This window comes from Myiozetetes cayanensis, unplaced genomic scaffold, assembly GCF_022539395.1.
Source record: "Myiozetetes cayanensis isolate MyiCay16 unplaced genomic scaffold, myiCay2020 scf28, whole genome shotgun sequence".
NCBI lineage: Eukaryota > Metazoa > Chordata > Aves > Passeriformes > Tyrannidae > Myiozetetes > Myiozetetes cayanensis.
The window spans coordinates 353,292-376,877 of NW_026087499.1; the positions used below are offsets into that span (position 1 = coordinate 353,292).

Genomic DNA, 23,586 nt, shown 5'->3' on the forward strand with positions numbered 1-23,586 from the left:
AGAGTTGCACAGAATGAGAAACATTTCCAAACAGTAGCTGCAGCAAATACGCAAAAATAACTTGTCTTCACTGAGATGGTACGTTTGTGAGTTCCGACTTTCCCCTGAACTTTCTCCCCTGAAGGACAGGAACAATAACACTGGAACAGTAATACTTTTTCTCCCAAAGTGGAGTAAATCAGTTCCTACACTCAGTAGCAGAGTAAAAATTAGAGATGAAAAGAAGTAAAGAAAATGCAGAAAATCCCTATTACTCCACAATAATACAATTTGCTGCTGATCCTCAGTTGCTAAGACAGGCATATCAATTATTTATAGAACCCAGAGTGTGAAATATGAAGTATTTCAGCCTGGGACAGCATGAAGGTAAAACCAGAAATGTGATCCTGTCAGCACTGCAGACAAGGACAGAATAAGCAAGGACAGGATATTCCTACAGGGGTTACCCTTTTTATTGAACTACAAATTGCAAAAGGTCCCTGTGAAGTGCCACTTTCAGTGTTAAGTGATCTGCATTCTCCTTTTGACAGCATCAGTCTGTATTTAATGTTTATTTAACAATTATCCAAAGGGCCATTTCTGCCAGGGAAACAAGTCAGCACAAGTCAGTAAGTCAGCACAACCTGGGACCTTCCCTGGGATCTGTGCTTACACCCATCAACAGCCCATCACGCACACTGTAAAAGCTGCTCCACATGACCAAACTTTGCCAATAATTTTCACAATCAAAATTCCAATTCATGTTCTTACTAGCGATACTGAAAGGTTTTCTGCACAAAAGCGCTTGTATGGTCATTCATCATAGCAAGTTTGTTGAGAGTGAATATCTGGATTAAAATTCCCAAGGTTGCAGTGAATGGCTCATCTGAGGAACTAACGTGTACTACTTAAAAATATCCACAATTTCTTGGGGGAAAAACCCAAACCAAAACCAGTAAAACCCCACAAACAGAAATTAGAAAACCTCAGAGCCCCAAGTTCTAGCAACAGCCACTGATGTGCCCCCCTGCAACTGAAAACCTGAATGCTGACACAGCTGAGGGAAAAACCACAAGCTAGTCCAGCAGGCAACTGTCTGTCTTCAGGGTCACACCAAATACCACGTGCTGCAAGGAAGCAGAAGCAGCGAGGACTTGGCACCACCCGAAGCACAACGCCTGCAGAAGGGATAGTGCTGATGCCAAACCTGGTCCTTTCAGAGCTGTCTGGCCACTGCTGAGTGGACAGCATGTGCCATGATGCCAGAGCTGGCAACGGCGATGCTGAGCACAGCTAGTGGCCACTGGCCACCCTAAAGCACCAGCACCAGGCATCAGCCCTGAACTCACATTTAGCAGCATGAGCAGTAAAATAACATGTCTGTCAAGCTCTCAAAACTGCAGCAAATACTGAAAATCACCTCCCTGCTCCACATTTCACCTGGCCTCATGGGTGCTGCAGCTGCCACCGGTGTAGCGCTGGCTGTGCTCCAGAGCCCCGAACAGGGAGCAGGAGGAACAGGGAACACATCCTGGCTCTGGGGAACTGGCACTGCCACAGGGATGTGGCTCCTGCCACCACAGACTCCAGTTTTATGAAGCCCAGTTTTACAGACTCAAAGCTCTCCAGACTGATGGTGAAGAATTTTGAAACTCAAAGAATGTAACAAATTTACATCCAAGTTTATAGAAATAGCTGAAAAATACATCAACAGCCTTAACATATACATATGCAGAAAAGGGACAGACAAAACTATCAGATCTCCGAAAATATGGAATGACAACAAGAGAAACTTGTTAATTATTATTTAAAGTATCCTTGAATACTCAACTCTGGTGTTATTAAACTAAAAGTTGTATCACCATATATTTGATCTGTAGGACAGCTTATTCAAGTTAGGATCTTTCAAAAAAAACCAATCTGTATTTCAGAGTATATTTAGAGGGTATTTTGAACATGGGCAGGGTACAGAGCTCTGCCCCATGACAGGCTCTTGTCTTACCGGGCTGGAGGCTCCAAGGATACTCAGAGATCTAGTTTACCAAATGGCACCAACACCTAAACTACAGTGAATTCCTCCCTGATTGCTGTTTCAAAGACAAAGCTTCCAGCAGAATAGAACTGTTATTTACATATACCAACCCTTTACACACTACTGACAAGATCTTCTGCTTTGCCCAAGAAATGCCCTGGTGTCCCCCACACCTGCTGCCAGAGAGAGCTGAGAGGCAGGGGCAACATGCAGTTCACCACTACAAACCTGGAACACTTTCAAGAGGAACATTTGCGTTTGACTTTTCGGGGATTGAAGTCAGTCTGCCCTAAACAAGCACAAAAATATCCAAAGGAGAACTACATTACTACTAAAGGTCTTCTTGCTCCTCATCAGTTGTTTCAGCCACTTCTGCTGCCACTGGATGACCATAATGAGGCCTTTCCAGTGTGCAGCACTCTGCAGGTGTGATTAAATCTGCCTCTCACCTCCCCAAGTCCTCAGGTGGACTATCATGCCTCCCTTACAGAGATAATTTCTCAGAATGAAAGAGCCAATAAGAAGTGATTCCTGTGGGCATCTCCACAGCATTAACACCAAATGCAGTAAACGGTAGCAGAGCGGCAGAGCGATTCATCCCTGGAAGACGCACCTGTTTGCAGAGCACTCCCACCGTTGCAGCCACGTGCGCCTGCCCAGGGGCAGGTCCACAGCCAGAACAGGCCATGACTGACCAGTGGCTGACGCTCTGGAGCACGGCACTGGCTGTAAATGAACCCACCCAGGCCAGCTCTTTTCTGGTTTTGCCCTCAGCACAACCACGGTAGCAGAGACCTGGTGTGACTGCTGGGCTGGCGGGACAGGGAGAGCTGCAGCACCTGCGCATGCAAGGACAGGGTGGAAAGGATGAGTCGCACGGGCTTTAGGTACAGAGCGACAGCTCTGGGGAAAGCCTGAGCACAGAGAGAGTAGGTCAGGAGCGAGAGGCAGCACTGGGACTTCATGCAAGACAGAGGAGGAGGGAATTCAGAACACTGAGCTCTGGTTTGAGGGGGTGTGCCATTTGCCTCATGAGGAAAGGTACCCCACGAAGTCCCACAGGCTCTGAAATGCACTCAATTAGCTGTTCCTTTTACCTTTTTGTTCTACCCAGCATTTCTTCAAGAGCACTGTCATCTCTGGCTTTGGCATCCTACTCATCATCTATGAATTCATGTTGCCATTTCCTCCCTGAAAGGAAAAATCCCATGGTCAGTCATTTGCTACACAGAGGAAAGGACATATTTGACAGAGTATTTTTGCCACTGTTCAAGTTGAAAGACCACACTGCTCCTTGAGCAGACAACACTGCAAGTTGTGTTCTCCACCATGGTGTCATTCAGCTGCACTAAATCAGAATGGGTTGACTCCAGAAAGTTACCCAGAATTTATCTGTAAGCAGCTGAAAAGCTGTCAGTGTTTCAGCCCTGCCTGGAAATAAAGGGCAGGGCAATAACTTGCCCAAAGTAAAAAAATTCCTAGCAACGACAAGAGAGACTTGTGCCAAACAAATATCTTTATTGTACTTTAAAACATTCTGAAAGTGTTAATCTATATGAAAGAGAAGCAGTACAAGACTGAGAAAGCATGCTTAATGTTAGGGAAGTCTTCACTTCATATCACATGAGCCAAATTAAAAATAAAACTAAACACAAGCGTACAAACCGGAGACAAAAAAAATCAATTTTCTCCAAGACATAACATGAGGGACTCCCGCAGGAGTGGGCAAATTCTGGAAGGAAGAAAGAGATTATATTTTATGGGAAGAGATTCAATAACCATTCTTTTCCCATAAAGCTAGTGATGGAGGATTGTCACTGCTCCATAGACACCCTGTGCACATTTCAGGACAATAGTAACAGGAAATCAATACCACTTTTTATACGTGCAAAGATATTATCTCCCTGGACTTCTAATGCTAAGAAATGGGACCAAGGAAGACCTTTACTAGAAGTCAGCATTACTCTGGCTGAGAACAGAGGACCGGATGCTACTCTACATCCTTGGAATTATTCCTTTTTTTTTTTTTTTTTTTTAAGAACTAACTCTGTTCAGAGCGTCACCCTCGACTGGCGCCCTGGAGGCCCCAATGACAGCACATCACAAGTGTAACAGTGCTGGGCCCTGGCACTGTTGCCCCATCAAAGACATTCCCTCCAGCTGATGCTGTAGTCATTAGAGGCAGGAGCTTTGTCAGGGGGTAATTTGACAGCTTTGACAAGCTCCGCTGAATTTATGGCAGTTTCTAGTTTTTCCCTCCATTGAGCTGCAATGGAACTAAAGTTAATATTAGCAAAACCACTCTGTGCGGGGGCAGGTTTCCAGCGATGACTCCGTGATCCCAGTCGCTGGGAGAATCTGCTACACTGGGCCCCTCAGTCTCCTGGCGCTGCTGGGGCCGAGCAGGGCGGCTCCATCCAGCCCACACGTGCAGAGGAGACCCCGGCGATGAAGGTCTCTGGTATCTCTGGCTCTGCCGCACCAGAGGGGAATCACCACATGTAAGACTGCTCACAGCTTACTAGAGGAGCACACTGCACACACTGGAGCAGCAGCTGTGGTGTCACAGGTCTGACAGCACACGGCCAGCTAAACCCAGATCTGAGTCCTGGGGGCTGCTTCCCTTGCTGCAGAGACTGTGTCCCATCCAGCACCGCGACACTTCCACGTGCAGTGCCAGGAACCTGTGAGCAGTGACGTGGGCAAGAGGAATGCTGCACCCCGGGCCAAACCTCAGCAGCTCAGTAAAGCACAAACAACTGCTTTTCTTTTTCTATTACTTTTCTTTTTCCCCCTCAAACTACTTTTTGCCATAGATGTTACATTTCCTTTGTTATAATGTAGAGTTTCAAAAAGCTCTCTCTATATGCTTAGAAAGCACAGTTCATATTTAGCTCCCTAAAGTCGTATTTCTCTCCTCCTGTATTTCCCTGCCAAGATGTGACACCTGTGGAACATTCCCAAAAAATTCTCCTGAATCATCTGTGATGCAAGGGAACAGCAACCAGCGCCAGCAATGAGCAGCTGGGTCTTTTAGGAAAGCATTAGATCAGTCTGGTAAGGGGAAGAATCCCCCAGTAACTCTGGCACTAACCCCCCCAAGGACCACACAGCTCCCAAATCACGTTAGAAAAAGAGCACAATTATGACAGGACCAAAATCCATGGGAAATAGCGTTGCTATGGCAACTGACATCCTCAGAACTCGAGTCTCCTTTGCATTGTTGCACAGACTCAATGACTCCTAAACCACGTGGAAACAAAATCCATCTAGCAGGTGGCTTCATTGAGGAAAAGTCGTGCTAGACATGTTCCCCTGCAGAACAGACCCGTTTCCACATGGTTTCTCAGACAAGGATCCTTTGTGCACCTCTTGTTCCAAGCACTGCATCTCACTTACCAGGAGTGCAGAGGAACTGCTATAAAATAATCAATACTTCCCTGTTAACTACCCTTAGATCAGAAAAAAAAAAAAACAAACTTATTAAATATTAAAACATTCCTGTTTTCAAATAAAATTTATGTGAAGATCCAAAATCCAAAGCAGACAAGCTGAGCTTCAGAATGGGAACACACAGTTCCAGCTCCACGCTGGGCTGCACTGGTGTTAATGAGAGGTCTTACAGACAGCAGTACCTGAAAACCATTCCAGCATCCCCTCACCAATATCAGACCCAGCCACTGGGGAATAACCACTCACGAGCAGGAAAGGCTGCATTTGTCTTCCTGACAGCCTTATCATAGCACTGATGCCAACAAGCACCCAGTCTGTCTGCCAGCACTCAGGTTAACAAACCGACTGGGCAGCCCTTCTGCTAAAAGCTCTATGCTCTGCACATTTTGGGGACATTTCCTTCTATTTCGGTACTCAGAGCTGGGTTAACCCACCATCAGGGAGGGCAGCACAGCGTGAACTCCAGGCCCTTGTTCTCTACTCCAAAAGCCAAAGCAGCTCTATCGATCTAAGGAAAACTGCTCCAGATCTACTGGTGACAAACGAGCACACGTTCTGCCCTCGCTGAGTCCGTGCTGCGCCCGCGGGTCCGACACCGCTGAGCTCAGACCTGCCCCGGGACCCTGAGCCGGACCGGGCTGCCGGGCTTCCCCGCTGCCCTCCGCCGGCCCCGCCGGAGCCGGGAGTCGGTCACGGAACAGCGGCTCGGTGGTCACAGCAGGGTTTGGAAACCGCCCTCTTGCTACGGCGGCAAGAGGCCTCGGAGCACCGTCCACCCTTCAGGTCCCGTCCGTGACCAGGGTGGGCGACGGCCCTTTGGGCAGGTCCCGAGGGCCCTGCGGCACGGGGCGGGCACCGGGAGAGGCACCGGGCAGGCACCGCACCTGGCGCCCGCGCTCGCTCCCGCTCTTGCCCGGGAGCCCCGGACGGAGGCCCCGAGCACCGCGGCTCTGCCACAGCCGCCGCTCGGCCGTGGAGCGACCTCGGCGGGAAGGACGCGTCAGGGCGCCGGGAGGCGGAACGCGGCCGGAGCGGAGCGCGGCGGAGCAGCCGGTGGCCCGGCCCGGCCCGGCCCGCGCTCCCCCTCAGTGCCTCCCTCAGTGCCTCCCTCAGTGCCTCCCTCAGTGCCTCCCTCAGTGCCTCCCTCAGTGCCTCCCTCAGTGTCCCCCTCAGTGCCTCCCTCAGTGTCCCCCTCAGTGCCTCCCTCAGTGTCCCCCTCAGTGTCCCCCTCAGTGTCCCCCTCAGTGTCCCCCTCAGTGTCCCCCTCAGTCTCTCTCCCCTTCCCTCGCTCACCTCGCGCCGCCGCCGCCTCCTCCTCCTCCTCCCGGCTCCCGCGCTGCGCACGCGCACACGCCTGGGCCGCGCGAGCGCCGGGGGGGCGGTGCCCGCACGCGTGCGCGTGCGCTGGGGCCGCCGGGCCGCGGGGGGGCGCTGCAGCGGCAGCGCGGGGTGAGAGGTCGGGACGATGGCGGCGGCCTTGGGCGAGGAGGCGCCGGACAACCAGGACTACTACGGGCTGCTCAACGTGCGGCGTGAGGTGCGGCCGCGGGGCCGGGGCCGGGGCCGGGGCCGGGGCAGGATGATACCCTCCCTGCCCACCGCGGCGGGAGCGGCGTCCCCGCGGCGCGCCCTCAGCCCAGGCCGGGCAGGCGTTGCCGGTGGCGGGACGGGAGAGTTCGTGTCGGGCCAGGGGGCTCCCGATTGTGTGCGGCGGGCGGACGGCGGCTGAGGCCGAGAAATGCGCGTTTTGCTCCGAATTGCGGCGGTCTGGGAGCTCCCGTGCAGCTCCGCGCGCGGGTCACACCCGGGCCCCTCGGCCGCGGCTCCCGCCGCGCTCGGGCGGGGCCGGGGGCACTTACCGAAGGTTTCCAATTTGGAAACACCGATATTTTTTGCAAAACAGCTCTCCCGCCATAAAAGAAGGATCGAGACTCCTCGATTTCACTTTTAAGAATAGATGGGTATTAGTTGGTGCAATTTTGGATCAGTTCTGAACTTTATGGGAGGCAACTATTTTTTATAGTAATAATTAGGGAAATCTCCAAGTATCTGAATATAGGAGCTATGCTGTAGTTTGTTTCAGCAAATGCAACAGCAGTATATTATGTGTGTGTGTGTGTGTATGCGTAAACAGACTGCACTTTTCAAGCCCATTGTCCTGGATGTTGCCACTGGAACCGGACAAAGCTCATACTGCACCACCATCACTGTGTGCAGTAGGAGATCCAGACTTGGAAACGATTCAGCCTGATAGCTTCGAAACATTCCCTTTGGGACTACTGTCAGTCCCTGGACTGCAGGGACAGTCTCCCGTGCCTCATCTGTGGGAATCTGCCACATTCCTGAAGGAACAGCGTGTGACGGTTGAGCTGTTTGCAGAACTCCCTGATGCTGGGCTCCTTTTAGAAACGTTTCTGTGCAACTCGAGACCGCTGTTGTGGTTTGAAGTCAGCGAGGCCGTGCTTGTACCTCCCTTGGGAGCTTTCGTAACTCCCCCTCCCAAACAGCAGCGTGCGGAGGTTAAAACAGAGCTGGGAACCGCACAAGGGAGGGTTTAATAGTTAACTTAGGCTGGCTTCCAGAGCAAGGCATTCCAGTTTGGTACAGCAGGGAGCTGCAACTGAGTTAAAAGGGTCTGCAAGGGAATAAATCCAACAGAGGGGAGTGGGTGCTTTGTTAATTGCCCCTTGCTAATGAACATCAGCAGTACCGCCCTGTAGTGGAATGCAGTGAAGAGCATGTCTTCGTGCTGGGCCACAGGGTGATGTGGCAGCTGAGCTGGGATCCCACAGAGGGGTGGGAGCCTGCAAGTGGAGATGGTGTGTGTGTGGGTGAATAGTTCATCTTTTAGAGATGTTAGTCTGCTAAAAATGTCGTGCTGTGTTTGAGACATCAAATGAGGCTTTTTAAACCCCAAGTAGGGAGATGGGAGGCATTTTAATTTTGCCCAGAGTCTTGGTAATAAAAATGTAACTTACATACAATTATTAGTGACTTAGGTATTTCCTGGCAATCTGAAATGTTGTCAGGGTTTCTTTAGCAGTTTCAAAGAGGCTGTTGCTCATGGAATATTGAACCAATGATCTGAGCATCAGTGATGATGAAATGCCCAATCTAACATTTTATTGAACATGGCATTTATGAAAAATGAACCTGCTTATTTCTGTGATGTAATCAATAGCACATTGAACCATTTATCATTAATTTGATTTAAAAATGCCATTTTGGGCCTATATGTTCCCCTGCCTTCCCAGTCGAGTTTAAATTTGATATCTGAGAAAGCACACAGTAGTAAAAAGAAAAAAGCTAATCTGTAGTTGTCCTTACTGTCTTGAAACAGCAAATTTGGCAGCTACCCTTTAGCTATATAATTTCAAAATATGAATGTGAAATAGTACAAACACGCAGAGAAAAGATTTCTTCTGAGCTGTCCTCAAATCTAGATGGATTCCTGGATTCCTCCTTGCCACAAGTGGGGGAAAAAAGATGTTACTTTAAGAAATGAAGTAACCTTTTAAGGCCTTTATTTCCCCAGTGAAAGCTTGGAAACTGTGCCATCTTTGTTCCCTGAAGACCATTATGAGTAAATGGAATTTGTGTCTGTAAATCCCATTGTTGATGTCCCTCTCTGGGTGCGCCCCATCACTGGCTGTGCTGAGTCCTTGTTTTGGCAGCCCCTGGGGACAGCCAGGACTGTTAGGTTTTGATTATTTTCCTCTGCATGTTCCTCCAGGAATGCCCCCCTGTACCCAGGAACTGGTTCGTGCCTGGGCATTTTGGGAACTGGACGATTGGTAGCTCTGTGACGCTCTGCTAGGGAAAAGTTCTGGTTGATTTTGGCAACTGCACTTCTAAAAAGTAGGCATTAAACAATCTCCAAGGAATGGACAGGGGCTGCAGTGCAGGGGTTGTAGCAGCATGAGGTGAGAGAGGAGAGGTTACCAGGATTCGCTGGAGTCAAAGAATAGCATCCCTGGGAGGTTGTCTCCTGAGAGATGAAAATGGAAGGAGGTGGGGGGGGGTTCCTCCATTGTTTCTGAAAGAACCATCCGTGTCCTTGGAATGAGGCCATGTGCTATCTGAGGTCTCAGAGTGACTGTGGTAAAGGACAGGGCAGGTTCATTCTTGATGCATTTGGTGACACACTGTTCTCATGGTTATTTGTCCGTGGCTTCGTGGGCAGGTGATGCACCTGCCTCCCTTGCAGCACAACACAGACCCTGCTGCGGAGCAGAACGGGGTGTTGGGGAGCACAGCAGGGTGCTGGGGACTGTGGCAGTGCTGGGATGAGTGTAAAACTGTGGGTTTACATTTCTTACTTTTCCAGCTGTGGAAGCTCTGTGCTTTTGGATAGTTAAAGTGTCTCCTTGGGGGTTAAGATTGAAATATGAGTACAATTTGTTATTGAAGTCACTTGTTCTGCTACAGATAGTGTGGATGATCCTCGTGTGATAATTGAACATTTTATTAACTTACATAATGAAGCAATAGTCCATTCCTGATTTGGCCAAAGCAGTGTCATGTAACAGCTGATGCACTTCCCTTTGAGGGCTGATCTTGAGAGTGGCCTTGTGGAAATGGCATTGGTTGTACTTGAGTTCATTTTTGGTGCATTTCACAGGCCTCCCAGGAGGAGCTGAAGGCCGCATACCGCCGGCTGTGCATGCTGTACCACCCCGACAAGCATCGCGACCCCGAGCTCAAAACACAGGCTGAGCGGCTCTTCAACCTCGTCCACCAAGCCTATGAAGGTCAGGGGGAGGCTGAGCTTTGCAAAAACTGTTTTCATGGGGTTTCTAGGAGAGCTGTGTCTTTGTGCTTTTTGAAGCTATTTATTATTACAAAGTAATAATTAAATTTGCTGATACTTAGGAATGCTGTTTTGTGCTTCCATCCCATAAGTCAGAGGGGAAATGCCATATAAATGCTGCAGGGAATGAGATGTGGAGTCTCTGTCTTACCTGCTGCATGTTGCAAATGATCTTCTCATCACTTCCCTTACTTCTGAATGCCTCTTCCATAGGAGAATGACCACTGAAAATGTTCAATGAGAAAGACAGTTTTATATTGTACTGATGAACTGCTGCATCCCAAGGTTCTGTTCCATGTCACCTGACTGCAGTCTGCATTGTTTTCCAGCAAGTTCTTCCATATGCTCAGACTAAGATAGAGACAACTGATTCATAGCAGACAGTTTTTCTCTCATGCCAAAGCCCTTTTAAAATAGTCTGAATTAAGCTGAAATTTACTTACATCCTGGTGTGCAAGTTGCACCTGGAGTGCAGGTAGAGTAGAAACTGGTAGGAACCATCCATGTTATAAAGCAGGTGCACCCATCTGGGTGCCCAGTCCTGGAGCCTAAAGAGAAACTAAGGCAAAATGATGAACAAATATTCCTGCATTCGACCTCAAATATGAGCTTTTTTTTTTTTTTCATTCTCTTGGTTCTGACTGATTTGCTCCTTCTGACTGGACTTGAGCACAGGTGGAGTCTTTCCCTTTGTCCCTAGTTAGGCTTTAGGACATGTGGAAGCTTTTACTAGGAGAGCAGGGTAGGTCTGAATTTGAGGAGAAGACTGAAAACTGAGTTCTCTCCTCTCTTTTGGTTTTAATTTGCAGTGCTTAGTGATCCACAGACCAGAGCCATCTATGACATATATGGGAGGAGAGGACTGGAGATGGAAGGCTGGGAGGTGAGAGAAATTGAGCACCTTATGGCCAGTGGCCTTGACTAAACTCACCTTTATCTACCATTGTTGTTCTATCAGCTGCACTGACACCTGGCTGGTAATAAATGTCTGTTGGTGTGAAGGCATCCTTGGTTAGTTATTTCTGTCTCTCTCTGTCCCTGTTGAAACACTGTGATGGATTTTCAAAGAACATTTGGGTTTTGCACTTAACAAGAGAACAATAAACCTGACATTCAGAGTTCCCGGTAGGATATTACCGTGACAGGCAACATCTTTGTCTGAAGTGAATGTGTCGTTATTGTGCATCAAGTCCCATCTTTTTCATCCGAAACTTGTTTTTTCATCCAAAGCATCTTCTCAACTAGCTTCTGAGTTTGAATTTACTTTTTCTTCCTGGGCTTTTTGGGGTTAGTTAGGTTTTTTTTTTGGTGTTTTTGGTTTGGTTTGGTTTGGTTTGGTTTTGGTTGGGTTTTATGGGCTTTGGAAGAGAACTTCTTTATTTGTGGCTGTCCTACTGTTGAGTCCCTTGCTGGCCTCTGCCAGCCCTAGTTGATTGCACTATGCTACTTGCAGCAGAATCATATGGTATTGGGTCAGGTCAGCACCGAGGTCAATTTTGGAGTCAGTTGCCAGAAATGTGGAGCAGTGGCAGCATGTAACACATTTCTGAACTGCTTTTCGCAGACGTGGTCTTATTTTGAAAATCCAAATCCAGTACTCTTTCTATCCATACCAAAACCCTAAAATCCTCATTCCCCAAGCCATGTCAGGTAAGCAGCTGTGAAACAGCATAGCCTAAAATCACAGAACTCTCACTGAATCAGTTTGCTTCAGGCCAGAGACTTTCAGTTCTTTTCATTTTTGTGTCCAGACCTGGTAGAGCAGTTAATGGATCGCTGAGGATAACAGCGCTGTGTCTAGTACTTGTGGTAGGAAAGCTCTTTGCCATAGTTTTGTCAAGGGAATGGAAATAACAAGACCATATTCCCTTCTCTCAAAGCATGGAGTTTTCTCTCGTGCCTACCATTTGATTTGGTCCAGGTGCTTCCTTCCAAACTCTTGGCTATTGAAGTTGGTGCAGAGTGGCTTTCAGCAGCTGGGGCAGCGTGTTAGCGCATCCCAGGTTCATGGGCCTCCGTCCCTCCAGCAGTGCAATGCCCTGAACAGCCTCAGTGTGGTGATCCTTTGGTTCTCATTTCTTTTTGAGCAGGTTGTGGAACGAAAGAGAACTGCAGCTGAAATCAGGGAAGAATTTGAGCGTTTGCAGAGAGAGAGGGAAGAGAGGAGACTGCAGCAGCGAACTAATCCAAAGGTAAGCAAAGACTTAATCCTGGTCACAAGAGTGGATCCATAAATTATCACCACTGTGCTGAGCCTAGTTGAGGACCTGTATGAAAGAGCCCTGCTGGAGGTGTGGGTGAGTGGGGCCAGAGAGATGTTCTCGGAGAGGGGCATGGTTATCTCCCACTGATGCTGCTCCATGCTTCAGGAATGTGACATTTTCCCTGTGCGCCTCGCCGTGGCTGGGAGCTGCACTGTGAGTCTCGGCCTGTGTCCTGGGATAAAATTAGCCATCTGGGTGTTTACAGCAACTGCCGGTTGGCAGCCGATGGATCTCTCCAGGCAGTGTTCCCATGGAATTGGGGAGTGCAGCTGTGATCGTTTCATACACGAGCGCAAGTTATTTTAAAATTTGCAACGTTTTGTCAGTTCTAGAAAACAGTTCCACAAAAATAAAGCATTTTAACCAGAAATGTTGAGCAATAACCAGATGTAGGCAATTTGGAGGGTTGGAATTGAGTCTCCCATTTGCTTTTAGAGTTTTGGTTTTGCTTTCAAAGACATGCAGAAGGGTTGAAAAGTTCATTACTTGATTTGAGAAGAACCACTCTGTGTTAGGAGAAATTAAATTTTCCTGCTGTGGAAGGTCAACATCTAAGGAATGCAGGTCCCTTAAAGCATAGCCTGGCACAGCTTCCAGGTGTCACCTTCCTGAAGGTAAATTCCTAAGAAAAAAGGAGGGAGTATATTCTCCTCTGGCACACCTGTGAATTCCATGAGCCTGTTTCCTTTCACAGGGTGGCAGATAAAGGTGATTATAAAAGCTGATCCTGGCTCTGATGGTTCCATAGTGCTGCTCCCACTCCGTCCAGCACTGGCTTCTGAGCAGGCCTTACAGCTCTCCTGCTCCTCTTCCTTTGGGGAGGGCTCCTCACTTCCCATGCTCAGAGCAGGTGGCTGTTGGGAGCTTGGAGCAGCAGCAGTCCCCTCCATTATCCGGTGGCATAGGGGTGCTTTCATTCCCTGGGAATATTTTTAACTTCACCATCTGCTGCTTTTCCTGTGCTTGTGCCTGAACCAGTTTCCTTGCCAGGATCCACAGACCTCTGGGGTGACTTCACCTGCTTGGTGGGAGGTGGAGGGTCTGCCCAGGGTCCACCGTTCACCTGAGGGAAAGGTGGAGGAGTAGGAGGTCTGCTGGGGAGCCGGAACAGGGAGAGCCTCCTTTCCTCTGAATGGGTCCTGTGGATTTTCATGGTTAGGTTCAAATGTTTCACTTTTTTCCTTGGGAGGGATATGTGCTGTACAATTCACAGGTGTGAAAAAGGAAATCCTAAGATTTTGAATATGTTTTAGAGAAATTAGGTGCCATGAATCCCAGGAATACCTGTGGATCCATACAGCATCACAACACCAGTAAGCCCAGTACAGCAAGGTGGTCTCCAATGGGTGTTTGCTAGCACGAGGCTGTGCCCTTCCAGGGCGGTTAGTGGTTTTCCCTTGCTTCCCTCTTCTTTTGACCTCCTTTCAAGGAACAGCACAGCGCAAGTGAGGGCTGAAACTGGAGAAGCTGTAGGGTCTGGAGTCCCTTGAAGGTGACTTTGCAGATGATTCCTGAAAGTGCAGAAGGGGCAGGAGCTGGTGCTGCCTCACAGAACAGTGAGTGCAGTTACTCTGAAATTCTCCAGCTTCCAAGTGTGGTTAGAACCCTGTTGCACGGTTCTCCTGAAAATAGTGGTACTTTTCAATGTTAAAATATTTGTCCAGTTTTTGGTGCGTCAGAAATCAAAAAGTAAACACTGAGAAGAGGTTTTTTGACTAATGAGGTCAATTGCAAGTGAATGATGCAGGTTAGAACTAAGTTGGTTTAGATAACTCATAAGAAGAAGCACAATAGAGGCTTTCTGGTTAAGTTCCATTGAAGAAAATCAATTTCTGAAATATATTAACTTTCAAGTACTGACATAGCAGATTTGGTTGTGGGGGAAGAAGAAACCCGCTGTGTAAAGGTGTTCTACCTGCTTCTGTAATATGTCATAATAGAAAAATTGCAAGTTGAGTTCATGCTGAAAAGCTGCCCTTTCTCCAGTCTGATGATTTATATTGCTGTTTTGGAATATTGTAATCACTGACATTTGTTTGTCTTACGTATTAGGAAATTCATTTTAGAGTGGAAAAGGTAATTTCAGAAAAAGGGAAAACTACACAAAAATGTGATCATATACAGGAATGCTTTAGCCACTTGTCCTGTGTATGTTGGATGTTTGCTAATGCTAAGTGCTTGTTTCACTTGTCATCCCTCAGGGAACAATTAGTGTGGGAATAGACGCCACCGACCTCTTTGATCGTTATGACGAGGAATACGAAGATGTGCCTGGGAGCAGCTTTCCCCAGATTGAGATAAACAAAATGCACATATCCCAGTCCATCGAGGTAAGGAGGATGAACACGGACATGTGAGCAGGGCCTGAGCGAATGAGGCACAGAACACGCTGCTCAGGGGTTCTCACCAGGATGTGGGGGGAACACAGTGGCCAGCGCAGGTGGGAAAAGGCAGCTCAGGACCAGCAGAATGGTGGGTTTGCCCTGCAGCTTTCCAGAGACTGGTTTGTGTGCTGAAGTGGTCCTGCCCTCCTGCCAGTGGGGATGCTCAGTATCCAGTTCTGACTGGATAGGGTATGTTCAGTGGATGAAAACGAGTGGCATCCATTTTTGAGGATGTGGGTAAGGAAAAGAACGGGAATTGTTTCCTCAGAGAGTTGCAGAAATTTAGTCTACAACTAAATTTGCAGCTCAGGGTCAGGACTTCAAGAGGTACATTACAGGTGTCACAAGTGTCTGGTACCATATGAATTATCTCACTTTTTGCCATACTTGATATTTGACTACAAAACCACATACACTCCAAAGTTGTGATGTCCTTGCAGAACATGCACTAATTGTGTGAACTGGGACCAGAGTTACTGGTAACAATATATTGATTTTTCAGGCGCCCCTGACTGCCACGGACACAGCAATACTGTCTGGTAACCTTTCCACCCAGAATGGGAATGGAGGGGGATCAATTAATCTTGCTCTGAGACGAGTGACATCTGCCAAGGGATGGGGAGAGGTAAGAGTTATGCAGTTTTGAATTCAATCTGTTACCCAGTGTTTATTTTTTTTGGGGGGGGGGAACTTTGGCTGTGATTCGTCTCTTATTTGCTACATTCTGTAGAATGTAGAAAAAGGAATTCTTAAAGGAATTTGAGAAAAAGGGAAGGCCAAACCTTGGTTTTTCTTATTTTTCCCCTCTCCATTTGGCCATGCAATTTGGACTTCACTTGTGCAGACAGAATTATTACCTGGTGTCTCTAGTCTTTCTAATTTCACTGTCTGAAGGCTCTGAGGTGCCTTCCAGTGCTGTGATCAGGCACCTTAGGCAGCGTGATAGTTTGTCTTTGCCTCCAAAACTGCTTTTCTCTCAAGGGAAGAAGTTGTGGGGGAAATAGTTTGAGTGCCCAGCAGATATGGACTGAGCAGCTGAAAGGTCCTATGTTGCCATGTGCAAGCTGGGCTTTGTTTGACGTGCTCATGGTATCACTGGTATAGCTGGCAGGTGGCTGCTGCCTGTGCCTTCCTTCTTGCACAATAGGTCCTGCTAGCCTGTTTCCTCAGCTTGGGGGAGTGGGAGATTTCCTCTTGTTTGAGAATTCATAGACTGGAGGCTTTTGATTTGCTTAAAGACTTTGTGAGGGAGGTGTTTTCTCCATGTTCCCCGGAGTGACCAGAGCAGGTGCCAATAGCAGTATGTAGCTTTATGAAACTGGCTTTGTTTTACCCATAAACCCTGACTCAGAGAGACACCTTTTCTTCTGAATGCCAAGCTGCAGGAAAGGGAGAGTACTGAAAGGTGGTAAACATTACTCAGATGTGTAAAATGTCTGTGATGGAAATGACACTTGTGACATACTTTGTCACTGTTGTAAAGGTTGTTTTCTTCTAACACTCTGGCATTGTGCATTTGAACAGTTGGAGTTTGGAGCAGGAGACCTTCATGGACCTCTCTTTGGGCTGAAGATATTCCGTAATCTTACACCAAGATGGTAAATATTAGAAAAATGGTCTAATGGTTAATATTTCACACTAAAGAAGTAAATAACTTGAATTCTCTTCCACCCTAACTCTGGATTTGTCTTCTATCCTACAAAATAAGGTATTTCCTCTTTAGATATGAGGTCATACTTGTATTGTCAAAATACTTGTACAATATCAGGGTGTTGGTGCCCTCCATTGTCATACTTCCAATTGAAGGAGGGTCTGTGTTCCATATCCTTAGATTTGTACTTGATGTTCTCATGGTTCATGATTCTTGAGGTATGATCTCCAATCAGAGCAATAGAAGTTTGCTCTGGGAGCAGAACAAAAGATGGGGAGCTCTTCTGGGGCTTCCATGTGTGAGAGGGAGTTTCTGACAGCAAAACAGGAGATGATGTGTTGTATTTTTGGGAAATAATACCAATTTGCCACTACTGTGGTATCTGTTCACAAATTAATAGAAGTCTTAGGTTGCAAATGAGAATACAAGGTAAGGGCTGTGATTGAAGTCACATGCCAGAGCACTGTAGGAGCCAGTGTAGGCTCCTTCATTTATAGTTTCTAATTTAGTAAATACAACATTCCTTAGAGCTTGTACAGGATTCTTGTTCCCTGTAGAGAACTTTAGTGCTGCTTTTTGGGGCAGATGCTTGAGGGTTACTAAATAGCAGGGCTGCTCTGTGCCAGCAGCTGAGTGTGCTGCACTGCAGAGACTGGGCGGTTACGTGCAGGACAGGAGGGAAGGTCGGGAGCAGCAGCTGCCTGGGCACAGGCAGTAAACCAGGGCACTCTCCTGGGCACTGCTGTGGCCAGGGCAGTTTTGATTTTTCCCTGAAAGCTTGGGTGTCACACTCCTTGCGGGATGATCTCTGGGTATTCAGCAAAGTTCCTGGGCAAGAAGGAATTTGAGGCCACCTGGGAGCCTGTGTTTTAGCACTGATGAGTCTTTCCTCACTTCCATAGTTTCATCACCACAAACTGTGCCCTGCAGTTCTCGTCCCGCGGGGTCCGCCCCGGCCTCACCACAGTCTTGGCCCGCAACCTTGACAAGAACACAATGGGCTACTTGCAGTGGCGGTGGGGCATCCAGTCAGCCATGAACACCAGTATTGTCCGGGACACCAAAACCAGCCACTTCACCGTGGCACTGCAGGTGAGAGCCCTGCTGCTGCCGTGGGGACAGCAGTCCTGCCCCGTGGGAGAGAGGGATCTCATCTTCCTGTCTTGGCAGCAGTTTGGCTTGGGACTAGGGGTTAAGGGAGCAGTTGGTACTGTCCTGTGGTGCACCCGGTGTAGGTAACAGGCTGCAGAGGTTGTGTCAAGCACTGCTCTGTGTTCTGTGCCACTTCAAGGGTGAGAAAGGAAACTGGGGGGAGAGTTCAGCAGTGGCCAAAGGTATGTTTTCATACATTCGTGCCTCTTGTGTTTCAGCTGGGAATCCCCCATTCTTTCATGATGGTCAGTTACCAGCATAAGTTTCAGGATGAGGATCAAACACGAGTGAAAGGTTCTCTCAAGTAAGTGCTCAAGAGGAAATTCACATTACTCACAACCTGAGGAATCTGTCCTCTTCTGCTGCTGTAGGCCTCCAGGTTCCACACAAACCAAATGCTTCTGTGGCCTTTGAGAATCTGCTTTTCGTTCTTTAAATCTGGTAAAGACTGAAGTGAGTGTCTTGGAGGCTTGGTTACATGGAACGTAAAATACTTGTGCGTGATATGTCTATATCATCTCCAGTAAGAAAGCCAGAAGTTCTTCGGGTGTTTTTTGCTACTGAGCAAACTGTAAGGGCTAATCTCACCTTGGAGATACACAGTGAATCTTCCAGAGGCCAACAGATGTATTTCAGATGTGCAGCAGATGTATTTCCATGCTTTACTTGTTGGGAAATTACAGGATTCAGTAAAGAGAAGAAGTCTTCCCTGTCTTACCAGTTTTTGGTTCTGTCGTTCTAGGGCGGGTTTCTTTGGGACCATAGTGGAATATGGAGCAGAGAGGAAGATTTCCAGACACAGCGTTTTAGGAGCCACTGTCAGTGTTGGTGTTCCCCAAGGAGTGTCCTTGAAAATCAAGTAGGTTCAAGATTACAACTCTAGATTGCAGAGGCTGACCATAACTTCTGTGATTCTGTTTCGTATATTCAAGTAAGAAGGTCACAGTCCCAGGGCAGTACAGGTGTAGTGATACATCACTGGGAGAGGGTGCAGCTGCCTCACCTCTAACGCAAGCAGTGCCCATGGTAAGCAGTGGTTGCCTTCTACTGGTGTTACAACCTGAGCCACCTCTATGTGTGCATCAGAATATTCTGAAATACAGGTTAAAGTGAAGTTTGGAGCATTCTGGTAAGCGGATGGAAGATTTCTGAAAATGCTATTAGTAGAGCTGGATTTAGAGCTGGATTCTATTTGTGTAACACTTTACACAAGCGTATGCTTGAATTAGGGAGTTACCATTCCCTAATGCAGGTGTTTGTACCACTAACAAGGTGCAGTTCGCGAAGAGGCAGTTCACAGCAGGCAGGATGCCAAACTGCTGAAGGGCCTGAAGAACTCAGGAAGCTCGTGTTTTCTAAAATAAATACTGTTACAAGCATCAGAAAAATACTAATATACACCTGCCCTGAAGGCCCATGCTAGTGTTGTGAACACAGACCTTCTCTAGAAGCATTTTCTTTTTCACCTTTTTTGGGAGAAATTAATGACCAAATTTCCTATTCTCCTAAGATTAAAAAAAAACACTGTACAATGGTCAGGTACTATCATGAGAGATGTTTGCTTCACTGAAATCTGGCTCTGGCTGGTGTCAGCTGTCTTTCTTACCGTTGGCTTGTTCAGTTTCTTGGACTTTTAACTTTTTGAGCTCATTGTTCATCTCCCGTGCTGCTAAGTGTGCTTCATCGAGCACATTCAACTCTTACCTGTGCCTCTGCTCTTTGTTGCAGGCTGAATAGGGCTAGCCAGACCTACTTCTTCCCTGTCCACCTAACAGATCAGCTGCTTCCCAGTGCAGTGTTCTATGCCACCGTGGGACCTCTCGTCATCTACTTCGCCATGCACAGGCTGGTCATCAAACCCTACCTCAGGGCGCAGAAGGAGAGGTGAGACTGCCAGGCTGTGCTGCACATTCAGAGCAAGGAAGTCTCACTAGGGCTCTTTTGTGTGAGGTTGTGGGTCACTTGTAATTGGGGACAGGGGGGATAGGCAGACACCTGCCAGTTTGTGACTGAATCCCATCTACTGTGTATTCCTGATGTGATGTTGCATTCCTTCTGCCAGAGAGCTGGAGAAGCAGAGGGAGAACACAGCCAGTGACATCCTGCAGAAGAAGCAGGAGGCTGAAGCTGCGGTGAGTCTTTCTTGTAACTTGGTCCCCCTTAGTGAAAGGAAGCTCTTTTCTGGGCTGTTCTCTTTTGGCCACAGTGTCTGACCGTGCATGATTTCTGCTCTGCCACTTGTGTTGTGACAGGTCCGGTTAATGCAGGAGTCTGTCCGAAGGATAATTGAAGCAGAGGAGGCCAGAATGGGTAAAGATTATGATATCATTTACTTTTTTATATAAATTTGGAGAGAAAAAGAAACAATACAAAGGTGTTGTTTCTTCATTCCCACTCCTGATGAAGTGCAGCGTAGTTGCTGCTGTGCACAGAGTAGGGGAGTCCCACTGTGATTCAGCTCCGTGTGCCTGAGCTTAGGACGTGCTGTGAGGTGGATCAACAGACTGAAGACATCAGTGTGGATTCACCTCTCCACCAAAGAGAGGTGTGTGTATAAATATGTGCAAAAGTTGTAGTCTCAAGGTTAGCTTTCACTGATTTCTCCCTCACATGGGATCAATCCCATTGTTCCTCAATCATAGTGGCAATCTGATCTCTGATGATTACTACCAATCTTCCACAGAGTGTTCCAGAATGAACTGACATCCACTCAGATTGTCACATCAATGTGGCACTGAAGTCCTGTCACTCTATCCTAGTGCTGAAGGTTGTTAACAAACAGCCAAGCAGACATGTTGTTCTGGGTTGAGAAGAGTGGGTCCAGGACAGGAGAATTAAATCTCAGTGAAAGCAAGAGAAAATGCTTGGATGGTCTTTTTGTCAATGTCTGTCCAGCCATGGCAGGAAGCCTTTCACCACAGCTGTGATTTCCTGGGACATGCAGGTCTGATTATAGTGAACGCCTGGTACGGGAAGTTTGTTAACGACAACAGCAGGAAGAATGAGAAGGTGAAGGTAATAGATGTGACTGTGCCCCTGCAGTGCTTGGTGAAGGACTCTAAACTCATCCTTACAGAGGCCTCCAAGGTACGTTCTGTCAAAGCCCAGACTCCATGACTCAAATGTGTGACCCAGAATTTCAGCTGAACCATGTGGTGTCCTGTCAGGGGATCTCTCCAGTGACTCTGGATCAGTTCACAGAAGACATTTACATACCAAGTGTTAGGAACGCCCAGGAACTTCTGTTCCTCTGGGCGTTTCCAGTGCCAAAGAAACAGCATCTCGGTGTCTGCAGACCCTGGGGCGGTACACCAGAAACTTCCCAACCCCCTGGTTTACTGTTATGTATTCAAAACTTGCAGAGGTGATTCCTCAGCATCTCACCTTGCTGGCAGCAAAACTCCTTTTTTTTAATGACAACTTGTCCTGGCACTGATAAATGTTTTTGGCCAGCTGAAGAACTGTGAAAGTCAATTCCCTTATGCTCAGTTTGTCCTTTTCTGGTTCAAGGCTGGGCTGCCAGGCTTCTACGACCCCTGTGTGGGAGAGGAGAAGAGTTTGAAAGTGCTTTATCAGTTCCGAGGAGTTCTGCACCAAGTGATGTCAGCTGACAACGAGGCCCTTAGGATACCAAAGCAATGTAAGTAGCATGGACTACCCAGCTTCTTCCTTTGGGAACCGAAACGATTGCTTCAGCTCTGTGGTGAAGCACACGGAACTGGGGTTCTGGGGCTCAGAACGGGTTACTGGAATGGACTGACCATGACATGCCTCTGCAGCAAGGCCCAAAAGAGCTCTGCAGAAGCTCTGCAGCTGCTTGTACCAGCTAGTCTTTAACTGGGGTTGGAAGCAGAAGCCTCCCACAGGTGCCAGTGTCCCTCCAGACACTTCACAGCACTGGGTGACCCTTTGGGGACTGAATTGAATGTATGGAGGCATGTTGGAGGCCTGAGCCGGATTTCTTCTTTATCCCCATTTGTCTTACTTGCCAAAACATCTTCCCTGCTGCAATAACTCTGTGAAACCAGTATCTGCTTGTGCCAAGTTCTGCTGTCACCTCTGTGGGTCTGGCAGGTTGGATCAAGGGCACAGACCTCTGTTTGCTCTAGGTCAGCTCCCTGGCCAGTGTGAGCAGCACATCCAGCTGACAGAGCTTCCAGAAGTGCCTTGGGAGGTGTATATGAGTCATGTTTAATTAGCAGCCAGAAATGCTCCTGCCTGTCCCTGGTACGGTGGTGGGTTCTAGCATGTGTCCATTCCTTGTTCTCCCTGACAGCTCACAGGATTGATGCCGATGGCTAATCCAGGAGCGCGTCTGCCACGGTACCTGGGTCAATGGAAACTGCACAACCTCCCCCGGACGCTGCAAGTTTGAACAGAGACACTTTTATTTTTACTGTCCATGTAGCAGGTGGTGTCCTGCTGATTCTTTTAGGGACAAAAGGAGAGACCCTGCTGCTCCAGGCAGCTTCAAGGCAATATTGTGGCTTGGTACTCAATAAAGCAGCGTGACTCTGAGTGCACAGTGCTTTCTGCCCAGAGGGCTGAGCAGGTGCCCTCCTGCCAGCTGGCCATGGCCCCTTCGTGCGCTCACACATACCTCCTGGCACTGAGCAGGGATGAAAACCTGTTGTTCTCACTTCTCCACATACTTCCTGAGGCAGGTAACACACCTTTTCCTACTCCTGAGGGGAATTTCAGTTCTCGGGCCACCTCCTGGAAGTCCCCTGTGCAAAGCCTTTTTGTTGGAAAGAGGTCAGAGATTGTTTCCATCTCAAATCTGTGTTTGAAATGCACTTGTTAAGCACACACTTTTGTTAAGTATGAAGTTCTTTGCCTTTTACAGTAACATTGACCTCTTCAGCAACAGTCTGTCCAGTTGGTTATTTTCAACACTGCTATTCCAGACAAGGACATGGGGTATCATAGTCTTACTAATTCTTCTGCCACCCACATCCATGTATCATCAAGGTTTTCAGAAAAATAGGAGAGCTAGTAAGAAGGACAGCAATTCATTTCATTTGATTCTGATGCTGCAACTATCTCTTCCCATCTAATTTATTTCTAGGAAAAACAAATGTAGTTCATGTAAGTAAACCAGACCAAAGTGAGGAGAGAGGCCAAATGGATAGAACTGAAAACATAACATTCAGCTGCCCTTTCTAAAAAGCAGTGGTTATGGCATAAATCCATTGGATTTATCTTGCCTAGAAGCCCTGCCAGGGATTTCCATCAGAAGAACAGTCCCAGGCTGGTGACACAGTAGCTGAAAACGGCACCTTGTAGAACCTGCTACACACTGGGCACGTCAGCACCACCAAGGCTTTCACAGAGAGACAAGGAATCCTTGTTCCTTGGTCACAGTTCTGCTCCAGGTGAGTGTAGACCAGCCTTCACTGCTCACTGGTGAGAGCAGAGGGGAAAACACCCATGTCTTGGCAGTGCAGAGATGCTCTTGACAACTTCTGCCATAACTCCTTTCCTGACATGGGCCTGGCCCCTGTTCTGGGCAGCTTTGGTTCTCTGTGGTCAGATCACTGCAACAGGAGAACTAGATTTCCAAAAGTAGACTTGTTTGAGTCCATCTGAAAGAGATGCTCCCTTCTCTAAAAAACAAGTTCATACTCTGAAGCGGTGTTCATTTGTTTTTTATTGAAACCAAAACTCTTCATTTGTGACCAGCTCCTGGTGCAGGGCTTTATTTCACTTACAACCAGTGTCCTGCTGATCTGAAATTAAATGTAAAATGTGCAATAAATTATATTCAGCTGAAAAGCAGCTCCCATTCCCTTTGCATCTGTAGAAGACTCCTGAAAATAAACACCTGGAAAGCAAGGGTTGCAGGTTTTGTAAACATAACA

The 23,586-nt window shown here is 47.7% G+C and overlaps 2 protein-coding genes across 6 annotated transcripts in view; one reads left to right on the forward strand and one right to left on the reverse strand.

Moving 5' to 3' along the window:
- The window catches only part of CAMTA1 (calmodulin binding transcription activator 1), a 225,458-nt gene extending 218,685 nt beyond the window's left edge, over positions 1-6,773 (reverse strand). For 3 of the 4 annotated variants that reach the window (XM_050322444.1, XM_050322442.1, XM_050322441.1), the window contains exon 1: positions 3,109-3,202. In XM_050322444.1, coding sequence (XP_050178401.1) covers positions 3,109-3,175 — 67 coding nt within the window. In that variant the 5' untranslated portion in view covers positions 3,176-3,202. Of the gene's footprint in view, positions 1-3,108; positions 3,203-6,757 lie in introns of those variants that run through there. The other variant, XM_050322445.1, reaches the window with a different exon arrangement.
- Positions 6,774-6,890: 117 nt separating this feature from the next.
- DNAJC11 (DnaJ heat shock protein family (Hsp40) member C11) lies at positions 6,891-22,243 on the forward strand. 2 transcript variants are annotated; one of them, XM_050322453.1, is made up of 16 exons: positions 6,891-7,001; positions 10,086-10,215; positions 11,084-11,157; positions 12,365-12,466; positions 14,740-14,868; positions 15,425-15,547; positions 16,447-16,520; positions 17,476-17,665; positions 17,944-18,029; positions 18,468-18,584; positions 19,454-19,609; positions 19,788-19,857; positions 19,978-20,035; positions 20,670-20,812; positions 21,236-21,365; positions 22,002-22,243. In XM_050322453.1, the coding sequence occupies exons 1-16, from the start codon at positions 6,930-6,932 to the stop codon at positions 22,025-22,027; spliced, it is 1,680 nt and encodes a 559-aa protein (XP_050178410.1). In that variant the 5' UTR covers positions 6,891-6,929; the 3' UTR covers positions 22,028-22,243. The 2 variants fall into 2 exon arrangements, with proteins under 2 accessions (XP_050178410.1, XP_050178411.1); XM_050322454.1 differs by lacking the exons at positions 6,891-7,001; positions 11,084-11,157 and having other exon boundaries at positions 10,094-10,215.
- Positions 22,244-23,586: the final 1,343 nt, after the last annotated feature.

Excerpts from the sequence above, each read along its gene's own strand:
- DNAJC11 (XM_050322453.1), top strand. The coding sequence starts at position 6,930 with ATGGCGGCGGCCTTGGGCGAGGAGGCGCCGGACAACCAGGACTACTAC. Across the intron at positions 10,216-11,083 it reads CGTCCACCAAGCCTATGAAG|TGCTTAGTGATCCACAGACC; the intron begins GTCAGGGGGAGG and ends TTTAATTTGCAG. Across the intron at positions 18,585-19,453 it reads GGAGTGTCCTTGAAAATCAA|GCTGAATAGGGCTAGCCAGA; the intron begins GTAGGTTCAAGA and ends TCTTTGTTGCAG.